General features: G+C 41.3%; 1 protein-coding gene across 1 annotated transcript in view; it reads left to right on the top strand.

Moving 5' to 3' along the window:
* Positions 1-5,227: 5,227 nt before the first annotated feature.
* Positions 5,228-10,440, top strand: part of LOC102434232 (phospholipid-transporting ATPase IK-like) — a 24,056-nt gene continuing 18,843 nt past the window's right edge. The window contains exon 1 of the mRNA XM_023752851.1: positions 5,228-5,264. Within this exon, the coding sequence (XP_023608619.1) occupies positions 5,228-5,264 (37 nt within the window). The remainder of the gene's footprint in view (positions 5,265-10,440) is intronic.

The raw sequence follows: 10,440 nt of genomic DNA, 5'->3' as shown, positions 1-10,440 counted from the left end.
GCAGACACTGTATATTTCCCATGGATTTTGACTTAAATTTTTGGAAGCTAAAGTTCATGGAATGACATCATTTTCCATGGTTGTCTAAAGAATGATGGCATTCTGTAGCCTCCATAAAAAATGGTTTCTAATTCTTCCCTGTACACATTCTGAAACCTGAATGCTATATATATGACAACAGTTCAGTGAAATCTCTGGGAAAGATGTATATATACCCTGAGTTCAATGGTGATGTGTAAACCAATCACCAGTGATGGGGAAGTTCTCTCTCATTTTGGTGCAGATGACATTTTGGTTTATTTCAGTGAAAATGTTCATCTCTAGCTTCAGCCTTTTATTTTTATTTTATTTTGTAAAAATATATTTTTATTGATTTCAGAGAGGAAAGGAGAAGAAGAGAGAGATAGAAACATCAATGATGAGAATCATTGATCTGCTCCCTCCTGCATGTCCCACACTGGAGATTGAGCCCACAACCAGGGCATATGGCCTGACCTGGAATCGAGCTGTCACCTTCTGGCTCAGAGATCACTGCTCAACCACTGAGCCACACCAGCTGGCCTCTAGCTTCAGCCTTTTAAAAATAGCTGTTTTCTAAATAATAAAGAAGTGGGTATGTAATATTTATATGATTTTTGAAATACTTTCTGATTCTTCCCTTCTTCTTCACTATATGCCTGTTTACATTAAAATCCATAAAAGGAGACTGAGAAACTTTGAAGAATGAGGAAAATAAGCAGAATGTCTGAAAAGGGAAGTGCTTTAAAAATGGAAGTAATGAGTTCTTTCACATGGACAGTGAGGTGATTGCAAAGGGTAGGAGGTGGGTGGAGGTGGAAGAGGATATGGGGTGATAAATGGTAATGGGGAAAAAATAAAATAAGATCAAGTGATGAATAAAGTAATAGGGGTAATTTACTGTCCCCAGTGCTACAGAGAGGTGGGATCAAATGAAGACTGACCATTGGGTTGGACCCAATGAGACTGGAAAGATAGAAGCTGACATTCGACTGGAAAAATAAAGGTCATTGGATCCTAGTCAGAGCAGATTCAGTGGACTAGACTCCTGGGCACACAGGCCTTGCTAGAAAGGCTGAAGTAAAATAGAAGGTCTTATGCACAAGCAAAGAACTTGGCCTTAAACAGGAGTAGAATGAACACATAATGTAGTTTTAACAGTCTGAAATGAAATAAATGAATATAAATGCAGGTCAGTTCATGTATGTGGTGGTGGGAAGATGAGGAAATCTATTCAAAATGATTCTATTTCCCAAGTAAATAAGAGGCAACATCATCATGTGAAAGAGAGAATGAGAAGTGGATGTTGAAAATTTGAAAAGAGAATAATAATCACCCCAAAGAATAGAAGGATGAATTGACCAGGGAAATGTAGTCCTGACTACTGCTGAAGGTTGAGTAGAGATTCAGGTGGTGAGAAAGCAAAAAGGCCAAGTTAATGGATTAGTGATGTTTGTGGGAGGGATCAAGGAGTTGTTCCATTGGATGAATAAAGCAAGTTCACTGGGAAGATAGGAGGTTATAGCTGGAAGACATGAAGAAATCAGTAGTAAGTCATTGAGTGGGATTGGAAGTAATCTTTTACATGGTTATAGAAATCACCCAGAATGATGACATGAATGTTGATTGGTGAAGAGAAATATCAGAATCTAGTTCTGCAATGCATGAGGGATGGTGATAAGGAGATAGTTGACTTTAACAAAGAGAGAAATAAAGTGATATTGCCTATTGATTTGAGCTTCAAAAGTTATGCTGTTGGGGGAAAAGGGAAAGTAAATGTTCTAGAATATAAAGTTCAATGAGGGTACCTACTCTGGAGGTATCAAAGCTCAGTAATTAATATTATGGACTTGGAATCAAATTAACTTCTGCTACTTAGCAGATGTGGTGACCTTGGGTAAATAACTTAAGTTCTTGGCATCCCACTTCTCTCATCGCTTGTTAGGAATATTTGCTATCTCAGAATTGTTTTAAGAATTAAGTGAGTTTAATAGATGTAAATGCCTAACACATGGTAATTAATCAGTGAGTTTGGAAGTTACCCACTTTTAACCTGTGGTGAGAAGAGTATGGGAGGGAGAAACTCTGTCACATCTTAACAGTACTACAGGGTAAATTATGCCCCAGAAAGTAATCTGATTTGGGGTAGGGCAGTGGCCGGCAAACTGCAGCTCGGGAGCCACATGTGGCTCTTTGGCGCCTTGAGTGTGGCTCTTCCACAAAATACCGACTTCTGCGCATGGGCCATGAAGTTTCAATCGCACTGTACATGCGTGCCTGCACGTGGTATTTTGTGGAAGAGCCACACTCAAGGGGCCAAAGAGCCACATGGGGCTCGCGAGCCGCAGTTTGCTGACCACTGGCAGTAGGGCAAGTAAGATGTTCAGAGAGTATATTGAGGATGTGGAATATTTTGCCGATGGTCAACTCAGAGCCCATGGAGTCCACTGGTAGCTTTAGATACGTAGGAAGTTTGTGTTCACACTACATGGGGATAAGAATCCTGTGGTAATGGGTGAAATGGAAGCCTTTCATTACTGTGTGTGCTCAATAGCTTTATAACATGTTTTGGAATTAAATCAAAATTATAAGAAGTTTTAATTATGATTTAATTACAACCTCCTCAATTTGGTTTTTCAAGCAGTTGGTAGACATGGGGTAGTCATGACATAATATCATGGGCATTTAAAGTATAAACTGGCCTGAGAGATGGGGAATTCAGCAACAGGAGCCTCTTTCCTCTGTCAAAATACTGTGCACTGATTTTGATTCACCTGGAAAAAATTAAGTGAGAGAAGCCAAACATGATGAATGTGGAACTATAAATAAACTTAAGCCTAATTTACCTAAACAAACACAACCATCTAAAACATAAAACAAGATGACTATTGAATTAGGTAGGAATCTGGTTCATTTTATTTAAAAATGCATCCAAATTTGAGATTTTCCAGTTCACTTGTAAGTCTTCAGCTTTTTGTCCATGTATCTTATCATTTGAACACTGCTTTCCTCTCCAGAAATTATGTATATTCATGCTTATTGTAAGAGAAGTTATAATACAAAGTAAAACAGAGTTTTAAGGAATTAGTAAAGCAGTCAGGTTGTATAACTCTTAGAGGAATACACTAAGGGAGTACTTACAGAGACAAGTGGAAATAATCACAGACAAGCAGAAGACATAGAAGATTTGCAGATGAAGAATTGATATATGCAGGTGCCAATTCAGCACAAACTTCCCAATCCCCTATTCTCTGAGGCTTTAGAGTTTTACCCTGGAGATCTTGTTAGTACATTTATGAAAATTTTAGCAGTTCTCCAAATTGCAAACTTTATTACAGGTCATGCTTTTAAACATCCATATGTTGCATATTTTGTAGGAAGGAAATGAATTGAAACAAGAGGAGCTGAACCCTACATGTTTTGAAAATAAAAAAGCAATAAAGAAAACACGTGCTAGCCATTACAGATGTTTGCACAAATTAGAAGCCCCACTGATTTTTAGAGATTCTAGGTCAGCACAAATGAAATATCACATTAGAGATAGTTTTCCCCTTGAGGAAATTTTGTACTAAACAGCTGACCTGATAACTTGTACTTTACCATAAGCAATTATTAAATATTTATGGATGTGTGTTACCAGGAATAGAACTGTTTGTGCAAAAACAAGTTTATTGATACATCATGTTATTAGAAATATATTACTAATAAAAATTATAAAATTTTAATCTTATTCATAATTATTTTGTTTCTTCCTTTATTTTTTTCCTTTTAATGTCAATCTTTCCCACATTTATTTCTTTATCTCTTTTTTTACATTTGTGCCCTACAATAACGTTTTCACTATGTGATAAATAAATACGGGAAAATGAGCCCTGGCTGGTGTTTCTCAATGTTTAGAGTGTCTGCCATGCACCTAAGGGTCATGGGTTAGATTCCTGATCAAGGGCACATTACCTGGGTTGCAGGTTTGATCTCTAGCACCACTCCTACAGGAGGTAACCAATTGATGTGTCTCACATGGATTTTCTCTCTCTCTCTCTCTCTCTCTCTCTCTCTCTCTCTCTCTCTAAAAGGCAATGGAGCCTGGCCAGCATGACTCAGTGTTTGAGCACTGACCTATGAACCTGGAGGTCACGGTTCAATTCTCCGCCAGAGCACATGCTCGGGTTGCGGGCTCCATCCCCAGTGTGGGGAATGCAGGAGGCAGCTGATCAATGATTCTCTCTCATCATTGATGTTTCTATCTCTCTCTCCTCCCTTCTTCTCTCAAATCAATAAAAATATATTTTAAAATAATAATAAAAAGTTAAAAGCAATGGAAAAAATATCCTTGGGTGAAGATTAACTACAACAAAAAAAGAAAATGAAAATGTTAGTTGTGTTCAAATTTTATAGCAAAACTTAAAGACTGGGCTTGCAGATGACTTAATAAAGAAATTTAAAAATGCCCCCAAAGATGCTTGACTTTATCTAATATAAACAACTGCATTCAAAATAATGGGAAAAGAATACAGAGAAGGAAAATTTCCATGTATAATAACAGCAACACTGATACTAATTAAGAATAGGCCCATACTTTAGTAGATCCACAACTAGAAAAACAAAACATGGAACTATTTCACAGGAGATAAAATCTAAGCTCTCACACATTTACACGGAATTCGATATCTAAGTAAACTGTCTGAAAGCAAACCCTGTAAAGCATCATTAAACTTTGAATTGACACTGAGGTGAAGTAAAATTAAATAGGCAACCCAAAGAGGGTCCGAAGGGTTTGTTTTGAACACTGCTAAAAACAATCTGGAAGAAACTTAAAAACACGGTGGCATCGGCAGCGTAATTTTGTATCTTCCTGAATGCCCATGTTAAAACATCCAGAGTAACTAGAGAGAAAGATCCAAAATCTACAATAAAGCAAGATATCTCCTAAATACCAACGGGGGTGGGGGGGGGACCACGAACAGTTACAAGACCTATATGTTTTCTTATCTGCTCAGGAGAAAGCAAAGGGAAACGATCAGGCATCTGACATGATAATAAGTGGAGAATCCTTAATGGATAGTCACTGCAATACAAGGGGTTCATTGTGCTAGTGGGTAAATGCCGGGCATATTAGCCATAGAGGGACAGGGGCAATCTAGCTTCCAGGAACTGGTGACACTGAGCCCTCAGACATGCCTTTCAGAGCAGGCCTCCACACTGAGAGAGGATGGGGACAACAGGCACAAAAGAAGCAGATGGTCCAGGTAAAGGTAGGAGCAGGTTACAGAGCTAAGGAAGCTCAGAACACAATATTTTTTTAAAACACTTCATAGATACAACATAAGAGGGAGATTTGTGAAGCTGGAAAAACCATGTGAGCCAAACTTTCTTCTAAAGTTCAGAAAAAAGAAACTCACATAAAGGAAACAACAGAGAATATTAAAAAAAAATCAAAGACAAAGCTCAATTAAAATCACTGTAATAGAAAAATGTTTCAAGGAGTATTACTTTCTTAGAGAAAATAACAGCTTCAAAAAGACAATCCCCTGAAACAATTCCAAACAAGCTGAGGTGCTCAACAAAGATATAAGATATGAAAAAGCAAGATAAATCAGAATTACAAAGTCAAACAGAGATAATAAAACTAAAGAAAAAATAAAAATTTAGAAATTACAAATGCAGAAGAAACAGATCCCACTGCTGCTGGTTGCCTCCCTCTGCTGGGCTGGCCTGGGCCCTGCGGGCTGGGGGCAGCTCCTGTGTTGAGCGTCTGCCCCCTGGTGCGCATCATAGTGAATGGTCCGTCCACCCGTCGTTCTGCCATTTGGTCGATTTGCATATGAGGCTTTTATTATATAGGATATGTAAATTATTAAGAAAACATACACTTTCCCTACAACAGAGAAACTTGCTACTTGTTTTCCTTGCCTAGTTCTCATTTATCATTTGGTATATAGTTGCCTAAGTGCGAGTGGAAACTTCTGTGCATTTTCAAGGTCAGCAGAGCCCAATATGGGGAGTTAGGTGTACTTTGGAGGCAGCGATGGGGCATAATTCTGGTCCCAAAGTTTACCTCAGAGACACTCAAAGATATCGGATACCCACTGTATATGTATACCTCAATGAAACCAGATCTAGAGAGAAGAAATTTAGACACAATATTCTCCTCGAATCATATTAGTTTTCTGTAGGTATTTCTAGAAATGTTTACCCTGGGTGAAACAGATACGGCTAAGTTTCCTCAGACTGTGCGATCTTATGGCCTGTTTACATGATAACCTGGCCAGTGGTGTATGGCTGACTGAGGCAGTTACAATAGATGAAAATATCCAATTGGCTCCTGGTGAGTCCTGGAGCGTTGTGGGAATGTGCAGCTACGGAATAGAGTCTAGAAGGCAGGGCAAAGTTCTGCGCGAGGTCTTTCCCCAGCAAGCACAGCTCCCGTGGCAGGTGGTTATTGACCCCTGGAGGGGGAGAGTCGGGAACCTGCTACCATGAGTAGAGGAGTACAGCAGTCGGCATCCTAGGGATGTCTGCCATTCCAGGGCTTTTAAATGAGTGCTTATGTCACAGCCTCTGCCACCACTTGCTTAAGTTCTCTTTCTCTTTCTTCAGCGATAAGCTGTCTCCACTTGGCAGGAAGTCTGAGTGCACACAAAGTGATTTTGGAAATCACTAGTTATCTTAATGTCAGCAATAAACAGTCATCCAAACTCTCCTCTTTCTCACAAATCTGAACACTCCGTTAGATAACTGTAAGGTGACAGTAAACAGAAGCTGAGCCTTTTACTTCTCTTAGTCCAGGGTCCTTGTCTTTCTCCTCAGTGTGATCCAGGTTATTTAGAATTCATGCTCATAAGGGAAAATATCAGCCCTTGTCTTATAGCTCTTAGACACTAGATGGCAGCATTGCTCTTTATCTTCCAAAGAAAGGGACTCATGGCATAGTAGCCTCTTTCAGACAGAATATCTTGCCTTCACAGAATCTTACCAGACAGGGCTTGCCACGAACTCTCTGGCTAGCTATGATATAGCTCCTGTTGTTTAAAGTTATATGATTACTACTCTTCTTATCTAAACAGCAATATTTTTATAGAAAAATTATAAAGGCAAAAAAAGAAAGTATCTGTCAAGCCTTGTTAATATTATGGAATGTTATTAGCACTAATCAGCTTCAAATATAGCTAAGAATGCCAAGCACCTTTGAAAACTTGATGAAGAGCAGATTTAATATAAGTAACAGATTCAAGAAAGCATTGTACATGTGTATCAAATATATTCATTTATATATATATATGTCTCATTTATACTATGTATTGTGTATAGTGTGTGTGTGTGCGTGTGTGTATTTTAAACTATGGATCTTTAAGAAACCTTATAAAATAGAAAGCTACATTTAAGCATTTTGTTTTCAGCAGAAAGCAAAAGCAGCACCAGAATATCTTGGAACAAAATTTGCCAATACCTTTGTACCTGAAGCCACATGGTCGCTCTCGATTGGCAGGTCAAGCCTTTATATCAGCATGACTTGATCAAGGGGCTAAATTTATCTACAGTATTTGTCACCCACTTGAGTGTATATACACTCATGTACACTTTACAGGCACCATGATTCAATTTATTACCAGGAGAGGCTTAGACCCTTCTGTAGGCAGTTGTACAAAAAGAAGCAAGTGTGAAACCTACCTTATGGCCTAATATGTTAGTTTTCATCTTTCCCCCACAAGCGCTGTTGTTAATTCTAGCTCTTAGTGTGTGTTACATAATTTAAGTTAGGAAATATATATGGTGTGAAATAATTTCCCTTAACTTAAAAGAAAATTTTTAAAAATTGACAATCAGTGAGGTTGATAATGAACAAGAATAATCAAAGTCATACAATTTAGGCATCTACTGTTAACCACAGTAACAACTGCTTAGTAATTTAGATTCATTTGTCAAAAATGCATAAAAAGTCACTCAAATGCAAGAAAATATATACCTAATTTTAATTACATTATCCTATAAGCATCACTAGTAAAAAGTTATTTTAAAAAAGGATTCAGAAATTAATTTCTAGTAAAATATTTATGTAGAGAAACAGATATACCAACAAATGTATTTCTAATATTTAAACAGTCATGGGGAGAAAGTATTGAAAAACTTTTTATAAAATATTTCATATTTTTATATATTTCTACTTCTCCTTTTCTGAACCACACAATCCATGTCATGCATATTACAAAAAATGTTTTTTCACATATTCGGCAATAAAATAGTCACTCATTCTAAGTAAAAGCAGAATGCTTGCATCGTTTACTTTTACACTGGTAGCTAATTGAATACAAAAACAAATGAAAAGTTATTTAATGGGATTAGATCAGCGTTGGTTGGGTGGTGAGGGCCTTTCATTCTTTTCTATTTCTACTTGAGCACATTTATTTTGCACCTAGGAAACACACTTATACGGTATCAGTTATTTACCAAGGGCGTTTGAAAATCTGAGTGAATCGTATTTCTGATTCTGTCTTCATTCATGGTGTCGGGTTCAGAATGAGCCACCCAGGATGTGTCCCTATGGTACGCAGATTGTTTTGCACTAAAGGTAACTGAGACACAGTGGGCTCAAGAGAAACTTCTGCTTCCCCATCTTATCTATCTAGAAGAATTTAAATCAGAAGCCTGACCCACAACAAGAGTTATCACCAGAACTGACGTTTTACCTATTTATGTAGCAGGGAAACTTTACAAAATATCTGCCCTTCTTATCATCCTGCAATGACCCTTTGACACCCCCAAGGTGCATTACTGTAGCCCTGGCTCAGAGTGTCTTATATGCATACCCCCCGCCCCCCCTTCCCCGTTTCCTTTCTGTCTCTGAACCTCTTGAGTATCTGGAGCCCTGCCCTCACCTGGGAGCTGTCTGTGAAGGCCCACACCCTGCCCCCCACCCCCACCCCCTGCCCCCCCACTTCCCTGGCAATGCCTCAACCCTTCTCCCCTCAATGCCTCAATCCTCTCTGCCCCCCAATGTCCCAACGCCCTCTCCACTCCCCACCCCCCACCCCCAGGCAGGGACAGAACAATTGTGTGGTAAATGTATGGATTTGAGATGTCCTGGGGTGCCAGGTGTGGAGCCACACCCTGAGGAAGTCATTGTCCCTGTGGCCCGGACCTGCCCCTGTTGGGAGCCAGCAGCCAAGTCCGGTTGAATGTCCAAGAAGCTACCATGGAAAGGGCAGGGTGGCCACGGCCCGCTGTGTGCTGTGTGCCCATCCCTGCAAATGTGTGTGCCCAGTGCCCTGAATCCTACCCTGTTGGTGTCTTGTCCTGGCTCTTGGGGGTGGGAGAGCCAGGGCTGTTCAGGATTCTGCGTTTAATTTATTCAAGGTGAAAAATGAAGCCAGAAAAAGCCTTGTGGGACAGAAGATGGTGGCGGTCCCCAGGTCCAGATGTTGGGAGCATGAAGGTGTTAGAAGGCTGCCAGGAGGAGGCCCCTGCCACCCTGTCACTCCGGCTTTTGCTAAAGGTCAGGAGGGCAGGATCCCCGCTGAGGGCACAGAAGCCCCTCCCCTGGGGATTTCCTCGGCCACAGCCATCAGGGTTTCCTTTCCAGGCCCCTGTCACTGTTACGTCCCTCTGGGGCTGCTCTTGTAACCACTGACTTTCCCCTTCCCCTTCGGTAAACAAGCGTTTTCTAAAGAAGTGGTTGCCAGTGGCTTCGCAGAAACCCGTTTCATTGTGGTGTCTGCACCCCTTGCATTTTGCCAAGCCCGTTGGCTGTTGGAGGCCGAAACCCATGTCTCGATGCCCGGGGAGCTCCTCTCCCCGCTGTTACTCTCCCAGAGAGGGAGTCGGGACCCCAAACCCCTCCTCACAGCTGCACCCCGCAAGGTCTCTCCTAAAGCCCCTTCCCCGGGGTCTTTCTCATTAAGGACTTGGGTGCGGCTGGATGAACGAACGTGTGTTGGGTGCATGAGCACGAATAATCATAGGAGAGGGTTACCGGGCACCCCTAAGCGGCCAAGCAGGACATGCAGACCCTGCTTCCAAAGAAACGGGCTTGCGAGGCTGCTGCTCTAACGGGGAAGGTGGACCCCCCCCCCCTTCACTCATTCATTCACCCATTCGCTCGCCCAACATCTGCTCATCAGCGATGCTAGTGCCGCAAGGGGGGCCCAGCCTCCGGTGGGGGGAAGGCACTAGGGCACAGAGTCAGACACAGGCACCCTATCTGTTGGGTCAGTACTGGGCCAGAGCGAGGGACCCCAGGGCTGGGGGGAAAGTCCCCAGAGCCCACTGCCTTCCTAATCCGCCCTTCGGGGAGCTCCTGAAAGTGAACACGTGAAATGTGGAGCTTTAATCATCCTCCCCGGTGCCCCCATATTTGCCCCGCCCCTGAGCCCAACTCTCAAGTGGACCGTCACTGTGGCCGCCCCTTCCGCACGCCTCCCGCCCTGG

This window comes from Myotis lucifugus, unplaced genomic scaffold (genome assembly GCF_000147115.1).
Source record: "Myotis lucifugus unplaced genomic scaffold, Myoluc2.0 scaffold_1, whole genome shotgun sequence".
NCBI lineage: Eukaryota > Metazoa > Chordata > Mammalia > Chiroptera > Vespertilionidae > Myotis > Myotis lucifugus.
This window is presented reverse-complemented; position numbering and strand designations above follow the sequence as displayed.